At 38.9% G+C, this 13,578-nt stretch overlaps 1 protein-coding gene across 1 annotated transcript; it reads left to right on the top strand.

Moving 5' to 3' along the window:
* LOC109235883 lies at positions 9,793 to 13,328 on the top strand. Its single transcript, XM_019402132.1, has 3 exons — positions 9,793 to 10,428; positions 10,626 to 10,724; positions 13,140 to 13,328. Exons 1-3 carry the CDS (start codon positions 9,793 to 9,795, stop codon positions 13,326 to 13,328), a joined length of 924 nt encoding a protein of 307 aa, XP_019257677.1.

The raw sequence follows: 13,578 nt of genomic DNA, 5'->3' as shown, positions 1-13,578 counted from the left end.
CCCTCATATGTAAACTCAAGCTTGTCCCACATTTCTTTGGCAGTGTCACAGCTTGAGATTTTCTCATACTCTTCACCACTTATGGCATTATGAAGCAGATTTCTTGCTTTGTTGTTGAGTTGTACCACTTCCAGTTGCTCTTTTGTGTATGAATCAATATCTTCAGGGTCAGCGAGTGGTGGAGTGGCATCAGGTACGGGATAATTTCCCTTTTTGATAACTCTCCAAACTTTGACATCATAAGCCTTTGTAAAGATCTCCATTCTCACTTTCCAATGGGAGAAATGTTATCCATTGAAGTATGGTGGTCTAACTTGCGAAGTACCTTCCTGGAAGAGAGCTCCTATAATAACTTGATTTGCTATGATCTTTTCTCACAAGCTGTTAGGCAAAAAGAAAGATGTGAGCCAAGCTCTGATACCAATTGAAAGTACAAGAGGGGGGGGGGGGTGAATTGTATAATTTTTAAACTTTAACAATTTATTAGTTGTGACTAGTTAAGTAATTAGTCGACTAGATCTGATAATTCAGCAGAGATAATAACAGAATGAAATTGCAGATAAATAAATGCAGGAATTAAGACACCAGAATTTTATAACTGGTTCGGAATTCAAATGTGAAATNCCTAATCTAGTCCCCTTGGGTTGCAAGGGAGTTCTCTTCAGTAAATGTTTCTTCGAGTACAGTGGATATGACTTGAAACTACAGATCCTCTAACACTCGTTTTTCTTTTTGATACAAAGCCTCACCAGTGTTACACTCTCCTTTCTTTCTATAGCTTGTTACACAACAGATATTAGAGAACTACAATGTTTGTTTGCAGTAGAATAAAGAGAGGGTTTTTGGTGTGATCAAAGTATGTCTGACTAGGGTGTAAGGCTAGGTATAAATACTTTGATGTTGATCGATGCTTGACAACCCAAGAAATTTGATCTTTGGAAGGAAATTGATTCTTTACAAGAATAAGGTAGCTACCCGTTGCTTCTCCTTGATTTCCTTTCTTCAGTGAGTGTATGTAGTAAAGACCTGCTCCTTGAATGTTGGCTCTTTCCAAAATTTGACGCATACCAATCTCTTCAGGATCTTCGACTTTCCGGAATGCTGCCCTTGATTCGTGCCTTAACTTTAGGAGGATCTTTGACTCTCCAAAGATAGTCGCGAGCTTGATTCTCTCTATCACAGTTGATTGATATTTTATGCTGATTAATTGGCTTGATAGGGTTCTTCCCAGATTCGCGAATCCTTTCCTTAGTAAGCTAGATTTGCTGATCTTATTGTTGAGCCTTGATTTATTTCTTCCCTTATATGTCAGGATTTACTCCAGCAGTCTTGTAGTATCCTCTTAACTCCTTGTATTTGATTTCCTGCATATGTATATTATTTTCATCATTAAAACTATATCTAACAGAAAGTACTAACGAAGACAAATTGGTCTTCTTGATTTGTTGTTATTTGACTATATTGGTGATTTGGTAAAAGTTGTGTTGGTAGTTGGAGGCTTTATTTCAAAATTGAGATTTGGAGCAGATTTGGGTGGTTTGATTGAAATTACATATTAGAAGAACACTTTATTGAGAAACACAGATAAATTATGCTAATCGGATATACTTTGATGAATAATGTATCGTATAGGTCAATTGAAGGTAAACACAAAATCACACCAACATGGTAGAATATGATAAACAATTGAACAAGCATAAAATCAAGTCAATCGGATAAAGTTCGTGAATATTTTAACAAATAGATTGAATCCATATAATAGTAATGCATGTTAAACTGGTAGAGTTTGTTGAAAAATTAAACAATCACGAAGTCATGCAAACTAAGTAGAGTTTGTGAACAATTAACAATATAGGTAAAGTAAATATAACACAAACCTATCAATCCGATAGAGTGTAACGACGCGACTGGTTATTTTGAGTATTTGCACTTCGCTCGGTAGTTTGAGGGCATGAGAAGCTCCGCATGATATATTATGGCTTGTGTGAATCGTCAGTTTTAGTTTTCAAGTTATTCGGAATTGATTTGGAAGAATGATTCTTAACTAAGAAGCTTTAAGTTGGAAGAGTTGTCCAAGTTTGACCTTTGAGAATTTGACCCCGGATCAGAGTTTTGATGGTTTTGTTAGGTGCGGTTGGTGATTTTGGACTCGGGCGTATGCCCGGATTTGTATTTGGATATTTCTAGAAGATTTCGTCACTAATTGGCGAAAGATGGAATTTTGAAGATTTGAAAAGTTCATAAGTTTGACCGAGAGTTGACTTTAAGGATACCTGATTCGGATTGTGGTTCTGGGAATTGGAATAACTTCGTTATGTCATTTAGGACTTGTGTGCAAAATTTGAGTTCATGCCGAGTTGATTTGATATGAGTCGTCGCGAGTTTTGGAAATTGAAAGCTCAAAAGTTCATTAAGATTGATTTGAGGTGCGATTCATCGTTTCAATATTGTTATGCGTGATTTGAGGCCTCGAGTAGGTCCGTGTTATGTTATGGGACTTGTTGGAATGTTCAGACGGGGTCCCGAGGGGATCGGGCGTGTTTCAGATGGTATTCAGATCATTTTCCTTCATTTTGGCACTGCTGGTTCTACTGAACATCTGGTTTTCTTGTTCGCGTTCGCGGAGAATTGATCGTGATCGCGTATAGTTGTTTGATGGTTGGGGAAAGATTGTCCATCGCGTTCGCGAGTCCAGGGTCGCGTTCGCGGAGGTTGAGGCATTTGTTCAGTGCGTTCGCGAGTCTAGTCATGTCTTCGCCTAGAAGGACCGAGGGCCTGAGGATGTCACGTGTTTGTTCGTCGCGATCGCGAAGTGTGGTATGCGATCGCTTAGCTTTAGGAGATTTGAACATCTCATTCGCGTCTGTGGTGCTACGTTCGCTAAAGAGGAATTTCAGCTGGTGAGCTTGTTCTATGCGAACGCGTGGAATTGTCCGCATTCGCAAAGTGTAATAGTTCGGCAGACTCTATTAAATCCCATCTTGTGGGTTTCGGCCATTTTTACATATTTGGAGCTATGGAGCTCGGATTGAGACGATTTTTGAAGCGATTTTCACTATGTGAATTGGGGCAAGTGTTCTCTACTTATTTTTTTTATTTTATATCATGAATCTATCTTCGTTTCTGGCATTTGATTGATGGTTTCAAGGGAATAATTGGGGGGTTTTGTCTAAAGTTTCATTAAGTAAATTTTTGAGTTAATGAACATCGATTCGGAGTCGTATTTGAATGACTTGTATGGTTGGACTCGTAATCGAATGGGTTATGTGAGTTTTGTCAGGTTCCGAGGTGCGGGCCCGGGGTTTGACTTTTTGGTTGAATTTGCGCTTTTGATTAAAGATTCAACCTTTATCGATTGAGTTTGTTTCCTTAGACATTATTTGATGTATTTGAGTTGCTTTCTGCTAGTTTCAGCCGTTTGAAGGTCGGTACACGCGGGATGGCATTTTTGGAACATTTTTTGGCTTGCTCGGTATTTGAATTTGGCTTGTTCGAGGTAAGTAACACTTCTAAACTTGGTGTTGAGGGTATGAACCCCTTAATATGTGTGTTATGTGTTGGTGTTGAGGTGGCACACATGCTAGGTGACGAGCGTGTGGGCGTGCACCGTATAAATTGTAACTCGGTTATTTCTGTGGTACTGGTGTAGTTACCCGTCTTATTTGTATCCATGAAATCTCTACATATTAGAGTAATTGAGCTACGATCCATGTTAGATAACATGTTTAGGCTATATGCCTATTCTGTTGGGACCCACTGAGGTCATATTTGCCGTTGAGTTATTTGCTTAAATTGCAGCTATATACTCAGTCGTACCATTCATTGGCATATCATATCTTAGTCTCTATTGCCATTTATTGAAACATCACATCATCATTTTTGGTTGATTTTTGTGACATCGTGAGCTCGAGAGACCGGAAAGATTGATGACTGAGTGAGGCCGATGGCCTGTTTGTGAGTGGCATTTATGGGATTGGGCTGCACGTCACAGTAGAATTTATTGATTCATGTTAGAATTTGGCTTATTATAGCAGTTTGGCCGGATCTGCCCCTCCGGTGTCTGCACCCCTTGTGTGAACGCAATTGCTATTGATTTATTTGCATTTGGGATGGATCTGCCCTGAATTTATTTGCATTTGGGCTATATTTGCCCTGGAATTATTGTATTTGGGTTGGATCTGACATGTACAGTACTGAGTGTGAGTGCTGAGTGACTGTGAGGATTGAGTGATTGGAATGACTGAGTGCATTGATACTCCGAGAGTATACACATGGCTTTATCATCGCATTGCATTACAGTTGCCATGCATACTTGACATACAGGCATAGAGATGCATTTCCTCATGCTGTACGATATAGTGACACTCATTATGACATTCACATGCGCATTGACATGTAGGTATAGAGATGTACTTCCCTCATGCCATCTAATAATGAAATATTTACCTATTGAAAAGTTTTAGGATGAATCATAGTTTTACAAATTTACTCATATTTTGGTGATTCTGTAAAAGATTTGGGTTTTACCGTTATACTTGAAAAGCATGCCTATTTTCTGGAACTGTGAACGAATGAGCATTTTATCTCTAAGTTATTTCTTGTACCAATTTTGTTATATTGTTATGAGCCATTTTCGGTTATTGGTGTTGGACTCTGACCCTTGTCCCAACTCATCATTACTTTCAACCTGAGGTTAGGTTTGTTACTTATTGAGTCCATGGGTCGGTTGTACTCATACTACACTTCTGCACCTTGCGTGCAGATTTTTAACGCTGATGTTGCTGTGTATGGCGGGAGCTGGCATTGAAGATGTACCTGCATTCCAGTCATAGCTGCCTCTTGTTCTTGGTAGCTTTAGAATTATTAATTTGTTCATGTACATTTCAAACACATGATGTATTTATTTCATTTCATCTTTATAAACTCTAAATTTTAGAAGCTCATGACTTGTACTACTAGTCCTTGAGAATTCTTTTTATAGAAGCAAAGTTGTATTATCATTACTTCTCTAATGAATCTCACTAGAAATTGGATAGTTGTTAATTGGCTTACCTAGCGGGTTGGGTTAGGTGCCATCGGGACTAGTTGGATTTTGTATCGTGACATAGAGCCTGACAAGCAGAGGCAGATCTAGAATTTCTAGTACATGGGTGCACTGATAAGTAGGGATTTTGACCGCTTATTTGCTCTCTTTTACTTGCGTTTTAGCTCAAAAAATGCTTAAAGGCATTTCCGAGAACTAATAAAATGTGCTTTCGTGTAGGAATACAAGGAAACGAGCCAAAGAAGTCAAAATCAACTCATAAAGGAGTAAAAATTGACAAGGTCCAAAACAAGGCAAAAAGGCCCACAGTGCGGACCGCACAATACTGTGTGCGGCCGCAGAACAATGAAACATCACTATCAGATGTCCTTCAGAGTATGCGGACCGCACAATTATTGTGCAATCGCAGAAGAGGAGATTCAGAGAGTTAGTTTTTGGGCAGGCTGAAAATATGCGGACCGCACCATAATTGTGCGGTCGCATGATGACAAGTGCGGTCCGCAAAAGAGAAGAATCAGAGAGCCATGTTCTAGTTCAAGTGTACGGACGCACTCAGAATTATGCGGTCCGCACAATCAGACGAAGTGCGGCCGCATCCCACTTTTATGCGACCGCAGAAGGCTAGTTGACCAGTCAAGCTCAAAGTGCGGACCGCACACAGAATTGTGCGACCGCACAACCTCCGCAGGGGCATTTTTGTCAGATATTTTCAGCTTAGTATAAATAGTTATTTAATAAACTAATATATATATTAACTATAATTAAATGAGATAATTTTAATATAAAGACATATCATGTATATTTTGGTTTGGTAAAACTTACGAATAAGTGTTTATTAATTTGGAGAAAGCGTATGACATAGTTCCTAGAGAGGTTCTCAGGAGATGCTTGGAGGCAAAAGGTGTGTCGGTTGCCTACATTAGGGCGATTCAGGACATCTATGATGGAGCTAAGACTCGAATTAGGACACTAGGAGATGACTCAGAGCATTCTCTGATTGTTATGGGGTTACACTAAGGATCTGCGTTCAGTCCGCTCTTATTTTCCTTGGTGATGGACGCACTGACACACCATATCCATGGGGAGGTGCCATGGTGTATGTTATTCAGTGACGTAGTTCTGATTGATGAGACGCGAGCCGGTGTTAACGAGAGGCTGGGGGTTTGGAGATAGGCCCTTGAGTCTAAGGGTTTCAAGCCGAGCATTACTAAGACGGAATACCTGGAGTGCAAGTTTAGTGCCGAGCTGAGGGAAGCGGGCGTGGACGTCCCAAGTAGAGGCAGTTTCAAGTACCTTGGGTCAGTTATCCATGGGGTGGGGAGATCGACGAAGATGTCTCATACCGAATTGGGGTGGGGTGGATGAAGTGGAGATTAGCATCTGGAGCCCTGTGTGACAAGAGAGTGTTACTGGTTCTCAAAGATAAGTTATATAAAGCGGTATTGGATCGGCCATGTTGTATGGGGCTAAGTGTTGGCCAGTTAAGAACTCACATAGCTAGAAGATGAAAGTAGCAGAAATGAGGATGTTGAGGTGTATACAGGCACATATGATGGATAAGATTAGGAATGATGATACTCACGAGAAGGTAGGCGTGACTGACATTGATGACAAGATGCTGGAAATGAGCCTCAGATGGTTCAGGCACTTATAAAGGAGAAGCCCAGATGCGCAGATAAGGAGGTGTGAGCAGCTGGCTTTGGAAGGCCCAAGAAGAAGTAGAGGGCGGCCTAAGAAGTATTGGAGAGAGGTGATCAGGTAGGACATGGCGTGGCTTCAAATTTCCGAGGAAATGACCCTTGATAGAAAGCTGTGAAGGTCGAGTATTAGGGTTGTAGGTTAGGAGGTAGTTGAGTCTATTTCTACTTCGTACTAATGTGAGGCTAGTCTGATAGGATTTTTGTCTTAGTCTATTAGTGGTTAATGTGTTATCACTACTCTTTTGTTTTTTTCATAGTGCCGGGCCTATTTACTAGCTATTGCTTTTGCTTTTCATCTAGTTTCTTGTCTTTATGACGCTATTATTATTCCTATGGTATCTGTTGTTGGTTCTAATAAATTGTCTCTTTCGTCTTCTTGAGCCAAAGGTCTTTCGGAAACAACTTATCTACTCTTTCGCGGTAGGGGTAAGGTCTGCGTATATACTACCTTTCCCAGAACCCACTAGTGAAATTTTACTGAGTTGTAATTGTTGTAAAAACGTACGAGTAAACTTTTATCCGTTCCAACCCTTGCTCAATGTTTTCTTATCTTTAACCAGCCTTCTTTATTTCTTTTTTTTTTTTTCCTTTCCTTTTTTGGGTTCGGAGGGGGAACTTCTAGTGGGACCTTCGGTGAAAATTCCAAGTCAAACACCCTAGTGGTCCTCAAAATGGAACGTAGTCTACATTCTCTTCTTCATTAATTAATAATTAATAAGAACCCAAATCTTCTCAATGATATGAAAAGGAATATCGTCAAGATTCATCACTATAATTTACGTTCGAAAATGACCCTATTTGCAGTAATCAATCATTTGGCCTCACCAGCATTAGCTTTATTACTGTTATTTATATAGGGAGCTAGCAGAAAGCTAGCTCATTTTGGTATCATTCTTTGTTGTCGTTTTCTTTCCCTTTTCAAAATTTAATCATTTAAGCTCCCACTAGGTTAATAAATCAAGAACAAAAAGAATTAATAAAACTTAACATCTAGTTTTTAGAATCTAGAGATATGCTAAAATAATTAGAGACAAAGATGTAGTTTCCAATAAGAGAAGTTTATTTTTAAGAAAATGCCAAGTTTGTGTTATTTAATAACAGGAATAATTCCTCTTTTGGGGTGGGGGAATCAATAATGTTAAATAATTAATATGGTATGTGTGCGTCTGACGTCAAAACAACGATTGCTTATTAGGAGACAAGATGCAAAGTTTGGAGTAATTAAGTTATTGAATCATTTTATATCTATTAGCAGTTGGTTCACTGAAAAAACAAAAGAGCACATAATTTAATCTTTGTTAATTTATCGAATAAATCATACAGAAAGAATAGGACTCTCTAGATACTTTCAAAATGTTATATATTTCAAAAAATGTTTTCATAACTAACCAAGGTTTGATACTTTCAAAAAATTATATATTTCTCTCCTATTAATTTTTCGAATGAGAGGAGCTAGAGGTTGATTAGTTTGCATTTTATTTTTTATATTATGACGTAAGTATTTTATGAACCAACATATAAGATGCGTGCAATAAATTCTCTGTCCTATATAGATTGTAGATCAACATATAGTACTAGCTGTTTTTAATATCTTAGGTAATTATGAAAATTTCAGAAACTACGTGACAATAGAAACTCAAAAAATAAACTTCAATAAATCTCTTTAACTGGATAGAAACAATAAGAAGAAAAAAAAAAAGGCATCGCCACTACTCTTCCCCTCCCAGAAGAAAACCTAAAATAAAGTGCATTTATCACGAGCTAAATTTTTTTCCAACTATATATAAAAAAGTACGAATTTTATAAAACTCATGAATGGTATAACATTGACATGTAACTGACTGGAATTATTAAAACATTTTCAAGACTTTTTAGAGCATGAAAAATAAATATTGGGTCATAGGTTGACAGGTTCTGATAAACCAGTTGAAGTTTCTTTGATTGCAAAATGTTGCAAGCAGGGGCGGATTTAGAATTATTTATATGGGTTCATTTGAATTCATAAGTATTAGCCTAGACTTAAATTTATCTGTATAAGATTCACAAAAAATGCTTAAAAATTTATAACTACGAACCCAAAATTCGAACAAATTATGGATTCAATAATAGAAATCTGAATTTTGAATCTATAAAATTAAAATCTTAAATTCGTCTCTGCCAAACTAATGATGCCTCAAGTTGCATCAGCCACCAAACTCATAAGGCCAGAAGACATTGAAGTCGATCCACCTTTTTAATTATTGTTAATCGCTTGAGATCTGTTTGGTGCTAAATCTAAGGACCATACAACTCACGTAAACCCATGCATTTAAGGGCAAGTCCCAGACTTATTGATATGATCTTTTGTTTTTCTAATAATGAATTACAGCTAATTTTGTTGACTGGATTTTCCACATAATTAATACTCCTAAGAGAATTTATTGAACAGCAGTGAGTAGAATGTCGCTGGAATTCTGAATCACCAATTTAAATTTTTCCATAAACAAGTTCCTCCATTATTAAAAAAATATTTTTAATTTTGCAAAAATTTAGTAAACTCATCATGAAAATATGCTAGTTGCAATTCTTTAATATATATTTAACTGTTTTTTTTAATAAATTAGTGATAGTGTTTTGTCATACATTTATGATCACAAAAGCCAAAATAGGAATGTGCATTTTGTGTAAGAACAATGGAATTATAAGGGGATTTTGTTTGTATTAGATCGTAAGACGCTCCAAGTTGATCCTTGCCGGCCAATGTATTTCTTAAAAAATAAGATTTAATAATATTTTTAATTTGCTTATAAGGATAGTTATAGTAAAAGGAAGAATTAAGGATGACTTAATAATTAACTTCATGGAGATGTGGGAAAATATATGTATTTTTGGTTTTGAAGCACATCTCCTTGTCCCCTTTAACAAACATTTCATACTAATTAATACAAACTCCTTAATATTACCGTAGCTTAGTGTCACGATTAGAGAGCAGTGTGCAGTCAATCTAGAGTCAAGTAGGGAAACTTGACAAAGGACAAAGCCCAAGAGTTATGGGAGGGGTTGCTGGCGATGGAGACTGGGAAGAGTAGTGGGGACACGAATATGGTGTGTGCCATGTTAGCGAACTACATTAGGGAAGCTGCGAGAAAGGTTTTAGGGGTTACAAAGGGATACGCTGGGAGACATATAGGGGACTGGTGGTGGAATGCGGAGGTCCAAGGTAAAGTTAAAGTCAAGAAAGCGACTTATTTGAAACTAGTGGAGAGCACAAACGAGGAGGAAAAGAGGACGAATCGGGAATGTTGTAAGAAGGCAAAGAAAGAGACGAAGTTAGCGGTTACGACGGCTAAGACTGCTGCTTTAGGACGCATGTATGCGGAACTTGGGAGCAAAGGCAGGGACAAAAAGTTGTACAGCTTAACCAAAGTGAGGGGGAGGAAGGCTCATGACTTGGACCAAGTGAAGTACATCAAAGGCGAGGACGGCAGAGTATTGATGGAAGACACTCATATTAGACGAAGATGCCAGACATACTTCCATAGACTGTTGAACGAGGAGGGGGACAGAAGCATTGTGCTAGGTGAGTTGGAGCACTCCAAGAGTCTGCATGATTTTGGCTATTGTAGGAGTATTAAGGTCGAAGAGGTTATGGGAGCGATGCGTAAGATGAGCAGGGGAAGAGCGACGAGGCTAGACGAGATCCCGGTAGAATTCTAGAAGAGTGCGAGCCGCGCAAGCGTGGAGTGGCTTACTGGGTTGTTTAATGTTAGCTTTAAGACGAAGAAGATGCCGAAAAATGGAGGTGGAGTACGATAATTTCCTTGTACAAGAACAAGGGTAATATCCAAAACTACAATAACTATAGGGGTATCAAGCTGTTGAGTCATACTTTAAAAATTTAGGAGAAGGTGGTGGAAGTCAGGGTGAGGAAGAGTGTGTCTATTTCCGAGAATCAGTTTGGATTCATGCCGGGGCTATCAACTACGGAAGCCATTCATCTGGTGAGGAGATTGGTAGAGTAGTATTAGGAGAGAAATGAGGACCTACACATGGTGTTAATAGACCTAGAAAAGGCGTACGATAAAGTCCCGAGGGAGGTTTTGTGGAGATGTTTGGAGGTTAGCAGCATTTCGGTAGCATACACTAGGGTAATTAAGGACATGTACAATGGTGCTAAGACTCGGGTGAGGACAGTGGGAGGTAACTCAGATCACTTTTCGTTAGTGATGAGGTTGCACCGGGGATCGGCTCTTAGCCCGTTCTTATTTGCTCTGGTGATGGATGTGCTGACGCTATATATTCAAGGGGAGGTGCCTTGGTGCATGTTATTTGCGATGACATAGTGCTGATCGATGAGACAAGAAGCGGGGTTAACATGAGGCTGGAGGTCTGGGGGTAGAACCTAGAGTCTAAAGGTTTCAAGTTGAGCAGGACCAAAACAGAATACTTGGAGTGTAAGTTTAGTGACGAGACTCATGAAGCGGACATGGATGTGAAGCTTGATACCCAAGCCATCCTGATGAGGGGTAGTTTCAAGTATCTGGAGTTTATAATCAAAGGTAAGGGGGAGATTGACAAGTGGGGATTTTGACTATTTATTAGCAGTTTTTAGCTTTCGTTTTAGTCCAAAAGTGTTTAACTGTGTTCCCGAAAACTAATGAAATATGCTTAATTGCAGAAGTATTGGAAAATGAGCCTTCAAGATGAAATCCAACTCAAGAAGGATTGATGTGAACTCAAGGACAAAAACACGCAGAAGCTTAAAGTGCGGACCGCAGAATATCATCTGCCGCCGCAGATTATGCAGAAGAGCCTATCAGAGATCTGTGAAAAGTGCGACTGCAGAAGCTAGGAGAGAGCAAAAGTTTAGAGAACATGCATATCAAATTCAACGGAAGTGCAGACCGCACAATTATTGTGCGGCCGCAGAAGATCAGCTACCCGGGCGTAGTTACATTTGTGCGATCTGCAGAAGAGCCATGTGCGGCCTCACTCAGAAATTTGCGGACCGCAAAAAGAGAGAGATCCAGAATTGTGCGGACGTAAGATTCCAATCCTGTCAGGCTAAAGCAAAGTGCAGACCGCACATGGAATTGTGCGACCGCAGAACCTCCGAAAGGGTATTTTTGTCCGAAAATTCCAGCTTTGTATAAATAGAAGAGTTTCAATTTTTTAGGTCAAGTTTTTGACATCAACAGCCACAATAGACGTTTTTCTTTACTCTCTTTAGTATTTTTGCAATTTTAAGCTTTTTGAACATGGATTTCGTTATTTTAATTATCAATATGGGTATGATTATCATTTCTTCTTCTATTTCTTCTATTATAAATATGAGTAGCTAGATTCTCACTAGGGTTGTGACCCAACCCTAGAGTATAAACTTAATGGGTGTTTGATTTATTACTTGTTTATGGTTGGGTGTTTATTATTTGGCCTTGTTCTTGCTTCTAATTGTAGAATTAATGGTTGCAAACATAAGTTCATGCCTATTTGACTTGGTCTCTACTTGAGAAAGAGAGACTTACTCTAGGAAAACTTGGTTAACAAGGAATTGGGGTAAATCAAGAGATTGATGGACCCAATTAAAGGGTTGAATCTAGAGATAGTACAACCCGACTTGAGCTTTTTACCAACCGTTTTGTTCAATACCCATTTGGAGTTGAGAAAGCCAAATTGGGCAAAATCACTCTTTGACCGAGAGGTATTGAGTGGGTACTCGAGTGTTGATAGTTATAATACACCCTGACCAATAAATCAAGCTTTAAAGTTTACAACCCGTTAGGCAAACACCTAGGTGAAGGTCATAACCCTAGGCCTTTTACATCATTTGAAAAACAACAACACAAATAATTTCTCATTTTCAATTATTCATCTTGCAATCTTAGTTTAAATTAGACTTAGAAATAACCAAAGTTTGTGGAAGTGCAATTTGAGATAATTCAATCTCATACACTAAAATATATACTCCTAAATCCCATTCATAGCTCCCTGTGGAATTCGACCCCGACTCTCTATTGGGTATTACTATTGTATCGATTGTTTCATAACATCAAATATAGATGCGACTTGGACGAGATCAGATATTGATGATGAGATCTCCCACCGTATCAGAGCGGGGTGGACGAAATAGAGGCTCACATCCGGTGTTTTGTGTGATAAGAAGGTGCCACCAAGACTTAAGGGTAAGTTCTACAGAGTGGTAGTTAGACTTACTGTGTTGTATGTGGCTGAATGTTAGCCAGTCAATAACTCCCATGTCCAGAGGATGAAAGTAGCAGAAATGAGGATGCTGATATGGATGTATGGGCATACCAGGCGAGACTAGATTAAGATTGAATTTATTCGGGACAAAGTAGGAGTGGCCCGTGGAGGACAAGATGCGAGAGTTGTGGCTGAAATGGTTCGGGCACGTGTAGAGAAAGAGAATGGATGCTCCTATTAGGAAGTGTGAGAGGTTGGCCGTGGAGGGGCTGAGAAAGGGTAGAGGAAGGCCGAAGAAGTATTTGGGAGAAGTGATTAGGCAGGATATGGCGCTACTTCAGCTCACTGAGGATATGACCGAGGATAGAAGGGTGTCGAGGTCGAAGAGTAGGGTAGTTGGCTAGCAGGTAGTTGAGAATTCCCCGTTCTTTTTTAGTAGTATTAGTAGCTCCTTATTTTTTCGTATTATTTGACCCCTAGTATTCCTTATTGTCTCGTTCGCTCTGTGTACCGTATTTCCAGTTTGTTACTATTTGATGCTACTTTTTCTTTTACTTGTTATTTTGTTGTCGTTGTTGTTGTTGTTGTTGTTATTGTTGTTACTGTAGTTGTCTTCTTTCCCCTTTTCCTTATCGTCCTTTGTCACCCTATTAT

The sequence above is a fragment of the Nicotiana attenuata genome, chromosome 1 (assembly GCF_001879085.1).
Source record: "Nicotiana attenuata strain UT chromosome 1, NIATTr2, whole genome shotgun sequence".
NCBI classification, from domain to species: Eukaryota; Viridiplantae; Streptophyta; class Magnoliopsida; order Solanales; family Solanaceae; genus Nicotiana; species Nicotiana attenuata.
Note: the sequence above shows the minus strand (reverse complement) of the source record. Positions and strands in the feature narration are given on the sequence as shown.